This window comes from Lagopus muta, chromosome 1 (assembly GCF_023343835.1).
Source record: "Lagopus muta isolate bLagMut1 chromosome 1, bLagMut1 primary, whole genome shotgun sequence".
NCBI lineage: Eukaryota > Metazoa > Chordata > Aves > Galliformes > Phasianidae > Lagopus > Lagopus muta.
In genome coordinates, this window is record NC_064433.1 from 46,792,415 (window position 1) to 46,807,305 (window position 14,891).

At 38.5% G+C, this 14,891-nt stretch overlaps 1 protein-coding gene across 4 annotated transcripts in view; it reads left to right on the top strand.

The window, feature by feature from the left end:
- The window catches only part of ANO4 (anoctamin 4), a 168,784-nt gene that overhangs the window by 125,346 nt on the left and 28,547 nt on the right, over window positions 1–14,891 (top strand). For all 4 annotated transcript variants that reach the window (XM_048958570.1, XM_048958563.1, XM_048958578.1 and 1 more), the window contains 5 exons: window positions 1,968–2,102; window positions 2,879–2,975; window positions 3,611–3,671; window positions 9,924–10,006; window positions 13,818–13,958. In XM_048958570.1, coding sequence (XP_048814527.1) covers window positions 1,968–2,102; window positions 2,879–2,975; window positions 3,611–3,671; window positions 9,924–10,006; window positions 13,818–13,958 — 517 coding nt within the window. The remainder of the gene's footprint in view (window positions 1–1,967; window positions 2,103–2,878; window positions 2,976–3,610; window positions 3,672–9,923; window positions 10,007–13,817; window positions 13,959–14,891) is intronic.

The window sequence follows — 14,891 nt, forward strand, 5'->3', positions numbered from 1 at the left end:
AGAAAAACAGGACTATAAGTATTCAATTGAAGTAAGCTCAAAATGTGAACTTTCTATTTCAGTGGAGCAGGCTTAGCTTGACATCCTGTTTGTCAACCAAATAATTAGGACAAAGAGTTCACTAACACTGCTAAGTCAAGGCTCAAAATGCACTGTGTCTTTTCACAGCCAGACCTGCTGCCCTTGTCAGAACTGAGTGTGTTATTGTTAGCTTACCACCTCTTTAGCCTGTAAATTTGAGTCTGTCAAATGACAGAAGAATAGAAATATGACAATATTTGGCTTCTCACAGAGTGCTGTTAAACTCAAGTGATAATAAATAGCGTAGATCAGTCTTGTGCCCTTCAACCAGTGAAGCATGAGCTCAGCTCATGACTTCACCAGAAATAGAAAACTCCACTATTTTCTGTTCACTGTGCCCAAGACAACTCCTGACCTCCACATCGCCCATCTATGTTTGTGGACAGTAGGTCTACTGGAGCCTCCCCTGGAGCCTCCCCTGGAGAGCCTGGTAGACTCTCTTACTATCTGAATCAATAAGTTGTCATCTTCCACACCTCCTAGACTGCTTCTTCTGCCTTGAATTGTATTTCCAGTATACATCAGGGAAGTTGAAGTCCTCCATGAGAGAAAGGGCTGTTGATTGCACAACTTCTGCTAGCTGCTCATAGAACACCATTTCTGTCTCTTCATCTTGGTTAGGTGGTCTATAACAGATCCCCACTAGGATGTCTGCCTTGTTGGCTCACCCCCTGATCCTTACCCATAGAGTTTCAACTTTATAATTCCCATTCCAGTTTGAAGACTGACGTTTTGTTTATTGCTGACCAAATGTTTCTTTCTCTTCCTCACTGCTTCCAGCCCCGGAGCACATCATACGGCTCTTCCTGACTGTGAAAATTTGACAAAAAAAAATATTTTATGATAGCATAAAGGAGCCAGCAAAGCTGGCTCACTGCACTCTTTGTTTCTGGACAGATCAGAAGTTTCATCATTAGTATAAATACGGGTTTTCATCAGCAGCTGTTTTCAAATTCACTTGACATGCACATTTAAACTGGCTTCAAAGTCTCTGAAGTGCAAGGAAATCATCTTGCCTCATTCTTTAAAACTGTTCTTGCAAAGAATTTCTTAAAATTTTCATTGTAATTGTGGTAATTGCATATGGATTGGTAAAGTATTCCCATCTGATCATCAGCCTACTGTGCACAATACCAAAATAAAGAATAATGCACATAGATTGCTCCTGTGCTGGTAAGTCCTGCGGGTTTTTTGTTTGCTTGATGTATGCATTGATATATAAGCAAAAGTGTGAGTGCATTTGGAAATATGAAAAATGCTAATGAATATGTAGCAAATAAGAAGATCCTCACCACTTTGCAGTTAGTATTTTAACAATATAGCTAATATATTAGAATTGATTCAGATTTTTTTTTCCAGACCTCACTCACAATTTTCTCTCCACTCCAACAGAATCATGTGATTATTTTTCCAGGAACTGAGGTAATAAAAGAAAGAAAGAAGATAAACTTGATTGGAGAATAACCTTTCACTGACTGATTTCTTAGAAGTAATTTGGGCTTGTATCATTTTTCTGTTATATCAATTTTAGTGGTGAAAATGATTTCAGTGCAGTTACTTGGGAAGTACAATACACAGCTGAAGCAAACAAAGCCACCAGTTTCCCAAATATAAAGAACAAGCTTTTAAAAAGAACTCTATTTCTTCTCTTGAGTTCTCTGCTAATCTTATTATAAACACTGGTTTGTGAATTTTCAGATTCATTTTTGAAATGTGCAGGTTTTTCAGTGTGGAGTGTTTGTCTTAATTGCAGACTTTGTTTTCTGGCCTTGCTCTTTAATCTGTTCCTCAGATATGATAGAAATATTTATTTTCTATTAACAGGCCTGATTAAGCAGGTTTATTCTAATTAGCAGGAAATTTCTCTTTGTTGTATTTTAAAACAGACGATACTTTGGTGAGAAAATCGGGCTGTACTTTGCCTGGTTAGGCTGGTACACAGGGATGCTCTTCCCAGCTGCCTTCATTGGATTGTTTGTCTTTTTGTATGGAGTCACTACTTTGAACCACTGCCAAGTCAGGTAATGTGGATACTTTTATAAGGGAAATTATAGCTGTGGGATATTATGATTAATCTAAGAGCTCTTTATAAGTATTACTAATTATTTCATTTGGGATGGTTGGCTAAATACACAGGAAAGTACTCCTTGGTTCTCATAAAATACCCAATACTGAACTTCCTTTGTATTGTGTTCCTGAATTGGGATGGGAGGTAATGTTTCTCACCCAGCTCCAGTTCCCGATGGTGCTGGCCACTCAGCTTGAAGTAGGAAAAATAGGGCTTGAGCTCCTTCATTATTGTCATAACAAGCCAATAGAAGAGTGGGAATTTTTCTCACTCTTTCAGGACTTTTCCAAAGGCCCACCTCAGGGAAGCATTTTTCAGATGAAGAACCCCTTCACTGCTCTGCTGAGTTCCACATCCCTGTATTCTTGCACACTTAAGACAATCCTTGAGAGAAGTCACAAGAATGAGTCAAACTTACCCACACTTATTCTTACCCTTCTCCAACTGAAGGCCACTTCTGTCTCAAGGAAAACGTGGAAATGGTAAAAAACTATTGCTAGGTTGGCCTTGAGGAACTGTTCATTGCAAATAGGACTACAAATGTTGAAGTCTTCAACGGTCAACAAACCGTAATTATATACATACAGTTAAGTACATCTTGGCTTCACCTATAGGAAGAACCAGTATTTTTCAATAAGTAACTGACTTTTATTAGCAAAACATGTCAATCCATTTTACGGCTGATTGCTGTGATTCAAACTACTAACTTTTATCTATTTTATTTTTCAGTAAAGAAGTCTGCCAAGCTACAGATATCATAATGTGTCCTATATGTGATAAATACTGTCCTTTCATGAGGCTGTCAGACAGCTGCGTTTATGCCAAGGTACCTTTTAAACTACGCAAATAAAATGCTTCTCTTGTAACAGAATTCCTTTCACCTTTTGCAATTGTCTTTAGTGAGCTTGGATAGATAAAATCTTCAAAAGGATAGATCAAATTCAGCCAATGTTAACATCTATTGTATTTTACAAGGACTCATTTTGGGCTATAAAACACCTGGATGCCATTTGCACTTACAGATTCAGCAGTACCCGAGGTCACATCCTACATGCATGTGCTACAGTGTCCTTGGCATCAGGTTTTATCTTATGATCCATCCTTAGTATATGGCTCCATAAAATGAATGCTTTGAATCTGAAATTAGGCACACAGTTACTGTTGGCAGGGGCTATTTGCATGGTTACTATTTGCAGCCTAGGCTAGAGACTAGTGAGTCAATGTGGAATGCTTTGTAAGGTGCATGTCACACATCAAGGAAAGAGTTTCAGTCCTCAGGATTGTCAGGCCCTGCACTCATGACAGTGCTAATTATATTAGGGAAAAATAGAAAATAAGTAAGTGAGAGATACTGACACAACTGCAACATTGTTATGAAGGGAATGGAAAGCAAAAAGTACAAAAATGCAAAATTAAATCTGTATTATCATAAATTGATTGGACTGTTGATATCCCCATCAGGTAACACACCTTTTTGACAATGGAGCTACTGTCTTTTTTGCTGTTTTCATGGCAGTGTGGGGTAAGTTTTTGTTTTGATATGAATGATTGCATAATGTTTTTCTTAAATCTTGTGATGAAACATAGGTCATTTTCATTTCCAGCACGCTTTTTTTGGACACTGAGAAGAACAATATAGGCTTGATTCTTTTCTGTTTCTGCAAAATGAAAATGTTGAAATCAGTAGGGTTTTTTTTGTTTTGTTTTTTGTTTTTTGTTTTTTTTTTTAACAGGATATTTTAATGTAAAAAAAAATGCAGTATGCAGTGTCTATGTAGGTAGCTGTATTCTGGTTTTATGTGTGGGGATTTTTTTGTATCAGAACTAAGGCCTATTCTCTGTTAATTCATATGGATTCTCTTAGTTTAGGGAAGCCCCATTTACTGTTTGCCCTAATATTAATTAGTATATTGTTCTTTTATGCAAAAAGCAGCAAAAAATAGATACACATGAGCTGGTGTAATTAAAGCAAAACCCTGATGAAATAAATGTAGGATATATTTGAATGAATAATTGATCCAAGAGTGGTCTAATTTTTGCCATAGAAGCTGAATTTTACCCATAGGACAACTCCATTTCCGGCTCAACTGCCTTTTCTACTCTGGTCTTATAAGCTTGGTCTTATAAGTTGAAGCTTGGTCTTAGTTGAAGACAACATGAAAAAGTCATTTCTGGCAAAACATAAAGTCTTTCAAACCTGTCCTGCATATGCCAATGTTCTTTGTCTTCAGATAGTGCCTTTAAATACTGGCTTAATGAGGTGCCTCAGAAATGGCTTCCATCTTATAACTCCAGATGATTGAGCTATCCTGACTTAGTTGTTGTTTTCTGCTTCTTACTCACATCTCAAACTGCTTGGGAAAAGTATCCAAGTAATTCTTATATTCTACATTTTAATCTGTGGATCTTTTTACTGAACTGCAAGAGCAATCCAGAAGACAGTGTCAGAGCCATAAGGAGAACATAGATTAGCTTAGTTGACTGTCTTGATTCCTGCCTCCAAAGCTATGTTTTTATCTTAATTGACTTAATAAATTAGGTCATATTCTAATGAAGCCTATTCATGACATTTCATTTAATAGTGATAGTATTAAAGTACCGTAAGTTATATTAAGGGAAAGCTCCACAGATAGGGAAATGAGCATATGTTGAAACAGCTACATTTGTCATGATGAAGAATTTGAAGAGCAGAAGATTCCATTTTAAAGCTTACAAAAACATTATTAACTTCAGTAATCACAGGATCACAGAATCGTAGGGATTGGAAGGGACCTCTGGGGAGATACACCACTGATTCTAGTTGTTGGTGAGCATGTCTTTGGACTGAAGTTTTTTGCACCACTGTTTTTGTTCTTCCTTAGCATCCATCTTCAGCACCACAGGGAAGAAAGTAAAAAATACAATGAAAGCTATCCTCTATTTTTGGCTAGTGGAGAAGAGGCTGTAGGACAGTGGCTGGGGTAGGTAATTTCTTCCCCACTTCTGCTGGCTTACACTGTGCTTGTGTGCTTGCCACCAAGACCAGATATAGAGGCAGGAACAGCAGGTGGATGTGAGTACAAGGTGATGGTTTGGGGAATGAGCCAATGCTATGGCTCTACCAAAACTATAGTTTCTAAAATAATGCTTTACTGAGACAAGAGTGAGATAGTGGAGATATTCTCAATACATTAGGGTTAAGGCAGCATTAGAACGAGAAAAGCCACACTTCTCAGTGACTCTCTAGTGCTACATTTGTGAGATGGCTTACCTTGTTCCTTAAAAGGATTTTCAGTCTGCAGTAGGACTACTGACAGCTACAGGCATTACCATCATTTCAGTAAATCATAGAGGAGAATAGGCAATGATAGCATTTTCATTGTAGAAATGTTTTTTTTTCTGTCAGCATGAAACAACTGGCGAGTGGGTAAAAAAAATGGATGTGAAAAGTTTAGCTTTCCAGATGGCCCAGTTTGGCAGATAAGTACATAAAAAGATAATGATGGCAGTAAAGCAAAAAAAAAAAAAAAAAAGAAGGAGAGAATGAAAGCTAAAAAGCAACTAGGATTATATATCTAATTATTCTGGGATTAGCCACTGCTTTATAATCCTAAGAACCTTTGTCACTGTCTTTAGATCCATTAAGGACCTTGTATTCTGAGGGAGAAGACTCAGACATTTGTTTTGGGTTTTGGGAAGCCTCATGGTCAAGTTAGGATTGAGGTGGTATTAATGGTGGTTTCTTTCTTTTACTCTGAGGACAACTTCTTGATGGAAAAAGTGGGCTTCTTACTTGCTTTTTAAATAGAAACAAAATGCTTCTCCAAATGATAAGGAAACTGCTGTGGCCAGGCTAGGGAGATAAATCATCACCACAGATATCAATGTGGGCTGCTTGATTAGTGGAGGAACGATGATCATGGCTGTAGTACTCTGAAACACAGGTACCCATCTTTTATAATGCTTCATTGTGGGGTAAGTGGGTCCAGCCAAACTAAGGCTGGGATATTCAAGTGAACGAGGCAATACTGGAAGAGAAATACACTTTTCTTCAAAAAATATTTTGACTCATCACTTCACTTACTGTATTTCTGCCTTTTTAAAGCAAAGTTCTATATAAGAAGTGAAAGTAAATCGTATGGTAGGGAAAAACATGATACCTCTAAAGTTTACCCAAAAGAATTAAGGTAATTCATTTTAAACTGATGGAGCAAAGGACAAAAGATTCCACTGAAGGATTTTGCTGGTTGTTTTTTTTGAGCTTTTGTGTATTGGAACTTCTGTTGAAAGAAATGATCCAAAATGATCAAAGCTATAAATCTCTGCTGTTTACAGGAAACCGTAAGTCCCTATAAACACAAATGCTTTTTTTTTTCCTGGTGGACAGGTTAATCATTTATACTCAGAGTTTCATCTCAGAAATTTGAAAGTAATTTTTCCTTTTGAGAGTCACTGGTCTTTATAAAGTTTTCCAAATGTTCAAAACTTTCAGAAAGAGATGATCAATAGCATTTTTTGTGTCTCTGTGCTAGAGGTAAATGCTTTGCCCTTTATGTGTGCCTGAAGATATGTCAAGCTTGACAAAAGTGTAGATCCAGTTTCTAGAAAATACTCATTCTCTATTTTAATCAGTTGAACTGGATTCTTACCAAGGACAGAATATGTGAGAAAAATATTCATACCAAGTAAGCATCACTTAGAGAGAATTCCCAGAATCACAGAATCTTTTGAGTTGGACACATTCCAACAGGTTTGTGTCTCTCCTGTGCTGAGGACTCCACATTTGGATGCAGTACTCCGATGACATATTACCAGCGCAGAGCAGAGGGGCAGGATCACCTGCTACTCCGTGCTGATCACATTTCTTTTGATGCAGCCCAGGGTACAGATGGTTTTCTGGGCTATGTAGGCACACTGCTGGCTCATGTCAAGCTGCCATCCGCTAGTACCCTCAAGTCCTTCTCGGAGCTGTGTTCAATCCTTTCCACTTCCAGCTTGTATTGTTAGGGAGAGTTGCCATGACCCAGGTACAGACCTTTGCGCTTGGATTTACTGAACCTCATGAGGTTCTCCTGGGCTCACCACTTGAGCCCGTCTAGGTCTCTCTGAATGGCATTCTGTCCCTTGGGCATGTCAGTTGTGCCACACAGCTTGGTGTCATCCACAAACCACTGACAATACCACTGTCAGTGTCTTCAGTGAAGATGTTAGAGTCCCAGTACTGATCACTGAGGGACACCACATGTCATTGGTCTCCATCCAGACACTGACCACCACTATCTGTGTATGATCTCACAACCAGTTCCCTGTCCATCAAACAGTCTATCCATCGAATCCATATCTTTCCGATTTGAAGAGAGTGTCTAGATATATCAGCTGGCTTTCAGCATGCTATTGACAAGCTGGATAGAAACATAAATTTTGCTTTTCTAGTTGGAGTACTAGGGAAAGCTAGTGCCAAGATATCACTCTCTGGATATTGCCTGGAGTTCAGTAGCAAAGTCCTACTAGAGAGTCCAGATATTCATTATTCTAATATTTTGCTCAAGACTCAGTGGACTGATGTTAATATCCCTGTCTTTTTCCTTGGATGCTGAGGTTTGAGTTACGAGGCTGAGCTCTGAAGCAGGGCAAGAACAATAAAGAAAAAAAGCTTCCAAAAGAGCTGAGAGTTAGGGCCAGCAAGAAATTCAAAATTCCAAGCAGGATTTTTGGAGAATTCTTAGCATGTTTAAACATCCCAATTGGAAAATAGGAGAACACTGAATAAAACTGTGTGACATTATGCTGTCAAAGTCAGGAAAGAATGCAAAGTATGATAATTGGGTCTCAGTGATTACTTGAGAAGAAGCAGATAAATTTCAAAATGCAGTGCTTTCTCAAACACATCAGTAGTACTGTGAATCAAAAATGATTATTTATATCACATTTTAAAATATCTAGCAAGGGAAAACTGCCTGACCTGTATAGAAGGAAGTTTGGCACAGTAAAAGTTAAAACAGAACTGTGCAGATCATCCTCTTAATGATTTGAAAACAGATTTTGAAAGAAGCTTTAGGAACTGCACATACTAACTCTGACAGCTTCTAACTATTCAAAGTATGGTATGTAAAGATTCCTCACTACAGGTGAGCGAAAAACAAGAAAGAAAATAAGTATAATTTGTCATAGACATATCTGAGAGTTTCATGCCTATGGACTCATACACCCACTTGCGTCCTGTTTCCAGCTGCTCTTGAAATGGTAGTGTTCAATCAGACTTATTTCTCCCAGAACTCTGAAAAGAACAGAGCTACTTGTTTAGCCTGTACAAAATAAATCAATAGGAGTTGACAGGAGAGAAGCAGCTCCACCGAAAGACAAGTCAAAGAATGAGCTAATGTGATGGTTCAGCAGCAGCGCCAGAGCCTCATTAGCATTAGTTTTGTTGATCCCAAGCAATCACACTGTGATTATTACAAAATGTCCTAGACATATTAGCCTTAGGAGACTAAAATGACTTTCTTAATGATAGCAAATCATAGTAGCCAGTTACCTGCTGTAATGCAACTCCAGCTTTGTGAAAAAAGATGTCATTATGTATGAAAATGCCTTCAAACTGCAAAACAACCTCCTTAAACTTGCTATCGATATCTTACCATATCTTCAAACAGTGTTCATTTTTTAAGCATATATTTAGCTTCACTGGTTAATACATTAAGCTATAATCATTCTTATTGGCTAAAAAAATCACTGTCACTGAATTTATGCCAGTGCTTACTATCATTACTGTGATAGCATGTCATTACCAACATACTGCAGCAGGCAGATGGTCCATTAAGGAAACCATTGTAGGACTATGTGTGGAACACATTGCCAGGTTGTTGTGACACTATAATGGTGGGTACTGTCCTTGTTCATTGGCAGACAGGTTTATGTTCTGCATGGTTATCAGCCTGATGCTTTTCAGTAAGCAGTAAAAGCAAGAGCCAAAACTCAAAGCTGAAGAAGAAGCCTTTCCATTGATGTCAGTTAGCTTTAGGCAGTTTCCACGTTCTTTTATCAAAACAAGCTTTAAAAACTTTAACCCCGAATAAGCTCAGTATTAATCTCCAGAATATGAATGTACAATTGCATGACTAAGGGCTTCCTTGGTTGTTCTTTCTCCTACAGAAAGCAAGCACAGTCATGTACAAGCATATTATAGTATCTTGAGCTCTGTTATTAAAGGCTGTCCGGCACGCAGTGTTTCACTGTCATCTGTTAATGCCACACCATGTATGCACAGTCACATAGGGTAAAAGATGTGATCTGGATTAGAAAAGTGTAAGACAAATATTCCAGTTTCCTCACAAGTAGTCCACAGATTTGCATGTTCCCCTGAATGTGATTTCCTCTGGATTCTGATCCCTGTGTATTTTAAATGACCTTCTAAGAAGGAAAGTTACTACTTTATCTAGTAGTAGCTCCAGTAAACATTTAGCTTCATCAGAAGTCTGCAGCGTTTTGTAATGATGACTCACAGGAACAATTTTATTCTTTGAGAACCCTCACTTAGTTGATTAGAAATTAAACTTCTTTGTCTATAACTAAAAGAAATCTAAAGCCTCAATCATACTTGACACAAAAACAGACTAATCCTTAGAAAGCAATGCGCCTTGAAAACTGTTTTGATCACTGGCCTGATTTCCTGTTCAAAGGAACCTTTTTTATGCCGAGAAATGATGTAATACTTTCATTCTACAGTTATATGATAGTACTTTCCACTTTCTTGACTTAAAAACAATTTTGTGGGCTTTTTTTCTGTTCGTTACAGCTACTGTTTTTCTGGAGTTTTGGAAACGAAGGCGAGCAGTAATTGCTTATGACTGGGACTTGATAGACTGGGAAGAAGAAGAGGTTTGTATTAAAAAAATTACTCCCTAATCTTTAATATAGAAAGATTTTGTAAAATATGTAAGCACAGTTTTCTTTTGGATTTATTTAAATACATTTTTCAAAGCTTCATAGACTAGAAATTAGCATTTTTTCCTTAGATTTTTCCTCTGGAATGTGAAGAAACTTTCCCAAGGGGGGCTGTTCTCTTCTTTACACCTTTCAAAATCCAAAAGGAGGGAGATGAATCAGCTCAAAAGACTAAATTCATTCTCTGTTGGTAGAAGAAATTTCATTATTTAAGAAACTAAAAAGTGAAAAACAGCCTTAAACTTTTCCTATAATGGTTACCAAGAAGGAACTGAGTTGATATCTACGGAGAACAAGTGGATTTTATGATGCAGGAGATAAGCAAATTTCAGAAGGTATGGTAGGAAAAATGCTCCTAATGTGTGATTTGAATGTACAGGTGTCCACAGAGTCTGTATTCCTTCCTCTCCAGAGTTCCCTTCAAGGGATTGTAGGAGACTAAAAATAAGCCAAGAACTTAAATAACACATCTGGAAATTGGTTTCTTCACATTAACAGGGCTATCACTATTTATTCATATAGCTGCTGAGTTCAGGAATGCTTTCATATGTTCAGAGAATACTCAGGTACAGATTTACCTCTCCTGAGATTAGCAGCCTACTCTTGCCAGTGACTGATGAGTCACAAAGAGAGCACACTGAGGCAGTCCTGCCTGAGCTTCAAATGTTGAATCAGGATTGAACTGCAGTGATCTTGTCCCTCATGCCTGGCTGCAAAAAAGCCACTGCTGGTGCTGCTGGCAGGTAGGACAGAAGACAGACATACCAAACTACAATTTGCAAGTTGGGATTCCAGCTCATCCCTGGAGGTGTTCAAAGCCAGTTTGGATGGGGCCCTGGGCAGCCTGGTCTAGTATTAGATATGGAGGTTGGTGGCCCTGCATGGGACAGGGGAGTTGAAGCTTGATGATCCCTGAGGTCCCTTCCAACCCAAGCCTTCTCCTGACTTAACAATCCCAGGTCCCTCAGCCCCTATCAGTGAGATGTCAGTGAAAACTATGTCTCTGTAAGGTGAAAAATTTACATCTAAACATGCTGTTTTCTAAGAGCTAATTAGATTCCCTTTCTACATTCTGCTTAGTTATCACTGGACAAAATCAGCCAACTTTTATTAGCTGTTTTATAGAAATCAATTAAACTGCTCTAATTACCATTTTAAGTCACAAGCTTCTATTAATGAAGATCGTTATTTTTATTAACATTCACTGCCATATCTAGCTTTCTCTTGTTTTAATTTTCATTGTCAAATTGAAAAATAAGGGCTTGCTGCAGAGGGAAATTTGCCAATTCCTACCAACATTAAATAGAAATTAAAAAGATTTGTAGGACTTCCTATAATGTTGTCATCATATTTCTGTTCTAAAAGAAGATACAAAGAAACGAAGTAATGAAGATGACAGGAAGGAGAAGTCAAACTGCTCAGATACATGACCTTGTGAATTCCTGACCAGGTTAGCTTTTCACCCAAGGAGGGCATGCCACAACTCCAGGCATATCTGGATCCCCACCCTGGGGGCACAGGCACAATGTGCTGTGATTCTTTCAGCTCTGCACCTTTGAATTTCCTTTCCTTGTAAATTAGTGCAAGGTGGGAGACACGGATAGTAGCTGGGTCTTGTCTTGAGTGTGCAACAAGAAGCCAACTTCACAGTGTGCCTGGGACCCTGAGCTGAGATATGCCTTCTGTCAGAGTTCGCAGTGGAATTTTTTTTTTTTCCTTCATTGCCACTTTCTGTAGATCATTAATCTCAGCCAGATACAGGACTGTCAGTGAGTGTCATTAAACAGGTATGAAGGTTGCTACCAGATATTCAGTTTTGTGTGGTGATCTATCCATAAAAATAGCATCTGCATGATCTGAATTGACTGTAGATTGTAGAAGATACCTAGGTTCATGAAGAGATGTATACAATAAGACTTCCTTATAGAGCAGATTGTAAAATGTAATCAAACACTGGCTTAGAGAGACCTGCGGAGAAGAAAGGGGTTTCTTGCATATGACTCATTAAGTCAGATGGAGATTCCCTGCACAGTCTACAGAATGCAATTGTCAGGTGCCCTTCTACCATGCCATCACATTGTGTCCTTTCAGATGTCCGTGGGTACACAGGAATACTACTTGTATTGTTTCTCTTGGTAGATTCTGGTCTTCTCATTGGCCTTCTGGCCTGATATGGCAGGAACAGTGTGAGCAGGAAAGAGTAAGTGTATGCTCCCTCCACAGAAAAGTATACTTTTGCGTATATTCCAAATAAGTTTTGCTATGCCAAGGTTCAGAAGCTTATTTCCTGTATGCCTCGTTGCATGCTCGTTTTCCCTAATATAGTTACACAAGCAAATTTTGCTTCTGTGAGTTTAATCATAGCATTAGAGTGAGAAAAGATATATTAGCTTGTCTGGCTCAACTACTGGCTAATGTAGGGCTTGTTCCCCCAAGCGTAGTTACACAGACATTGCAGCTGAGCATATGTGACTATCATCGTTATTTAAATAAAAGGTTATCCTCTTGCTGTTTGATTTTGGAAATCACATGGCTTGAGAAAATGCCTTCAGAATTTGAGACTGAGACATAGTTGGTTTGGGTTTTTTTTTTTGAGGAATTTTATAAAAGGAGTGTATGACTTTGAGATATCTTGTTTTTATTCACATTTTAAAGGCTTGTATGATCAGATAACATCCACCTATTTCGATGTAACCATTCGAAGTCTGCTCATTTCTAAGCTATTAGAATGAGTAATCTATAGCCATAATCATTGGCTTTCAGAAAGGCCAAGTTCAATTAAGGGCCACTGATCTGTTGGGACTGAAGGAAACCAGTGATCTGGGCTCTTACCCAAAGTCACAATGAAGAACACAGTAAAAGCTTGGCAGAAAACCTACAAAGTGAGTCAGTAGCCGCCTCTGTTGTACAGACAGCTGTACAATGAGCCAGCACGCATCAGAGCACTGTAAAACTTAATCCAGTCTGTATAGTCTGCCAGTAGCTGTGAGTCCATCCTAGCAGCCTGGTGCTTTCCCTTGTCTCTGGCAGCATCCCTGATGCCAGACATGGAAGAGATGGCAGGGCAGTGGGGTGTCTGTACTGCAAATAGAAACCATGAGGACTTCTGTGAACTGAGGGTGAATCCTGCTCTATCCCCTAAAAAGACTGTGAACAGTTGTAAGTAAGTCTCAGACTAAGAAATCCCCAGGTTTTGTTTCAGAAGAAAGTTATTACATCAAAGCAGGACTCAAACTGCTCTGCTATTAATATTGGCCAAGTTAGGAAGGATTTGAGGAATACTGAAATGCATGGCTTCAAATAATGAGAATCTTGTGCTTGTAATGGGGAGGTAACCACCTAGCAAGCAAAAATTGGATTTGGAAAAATTAGGTGTTTTTTTTTTTTCCCCTGCATTGTTGTAAAATTCTGGTATCAGTAGGATAATACCAGGCTGGAAAAACCCATGATATGAACCTTGAAATAACATGGCTTGCAGCCATATAGTTTGGAAAAGCATTATTTAAACAAGTAGCCAATTGGGGAGTTTACTAAATGCTTCCAATATGGTTTTGTGGGTATAGTAATGTATTTGAGTCCTCATGACGGGTACCTGATGTCCCAGCTCAGCTTTTTTAGTAGCTGTGCCAGCTGCTGAATTCAAAGATGTATTTCTCAGTAACAGCAATATGAAAAATGATTGGAGGTTTCCTAGAGAACCTTTCCTAGCCATGCTGTGCATGAACACTTTCTGTCTGTTTTTTAGGAAGAGATACGTCCGCAGTTTGAAGCCAAGTACTCCAAGAAAGAACGAATGAACCCCATATCCGGAAAGCCAGAGCCTTATCAAGCATTTGCAGATAAATGCAGCAGACTCATCGTTTCTGCATCTGGAATATTTTTTATGGTTTGAAAACTTTTATTTATTTACCAGTTTAAAAAAACACAAAATAACATAATATCTGCTGAGAGAGTGTGGAGATACTGGTTATGACTGCTTGAAAGTTAATAAGCTTTAGCATGTTTACTGCAGGCTGAAAATCTATGCACAACAGATGTCCTGAGTTTCTGTAAAGTCCACACTAATTTACTCTTCACTGAGCCTCACACTTAGTTAAAGCTTTCCTCCAAGGTCCAGATGTAGGAGTAATATTAAGGCTATATGCATAGATCTATATGTAACTGTACAGTTGTTGGAACAGTGATATCACATTTAGGCATCAACTTCAGCTGACTGAATTTCACCATCCTCCCCATGTGGATACTGCAGAGTGATGGAGAGGTGCCATGGAAGAGGTGGAGCCTGTTACTTGCTATCATTCATGTAACAGCTGTAGCAGTAGGATTGTCTTGAAAACACAGTTGGGATTAACTTGGACCCAGGCTGAATTTACTAGGGTTTTTCTACATGGCTAGAAAATGCCAAATGAATATAACTTGAGGAACTGTGGAGAGTCAGGTAGGTGATGCAGCCCAGAAACTGTTGCTGAAAGTGCCAGAGTGCCTAGCTCTGAATTTTATGCTCCACAAGTCTTCTCTATAACAGTACTTGAATCAAGACAAAGGTTATTTTCAGTGAAGGCACTTTTAATGTTGACATAGCATGGGCTTCCAGTGAGCTAGAAAAATGCTTTTTTTTCCCCCCCTTTTAGGTAAAAATATCCCTTTAAAAGTTTAGCTTTAAGCACAGGAGATATATTTATCAAAACTATTCAAACATTTCTCAAAATCTCAGAGCTTTGACGCACAGTACAGTTATAAATGCAGCCTGAACCAGATTAATGGTTCCCTGTTACCAAAGGAGAGGAAAACAACTTACCACTGTGCAGGGAGTCCTGAG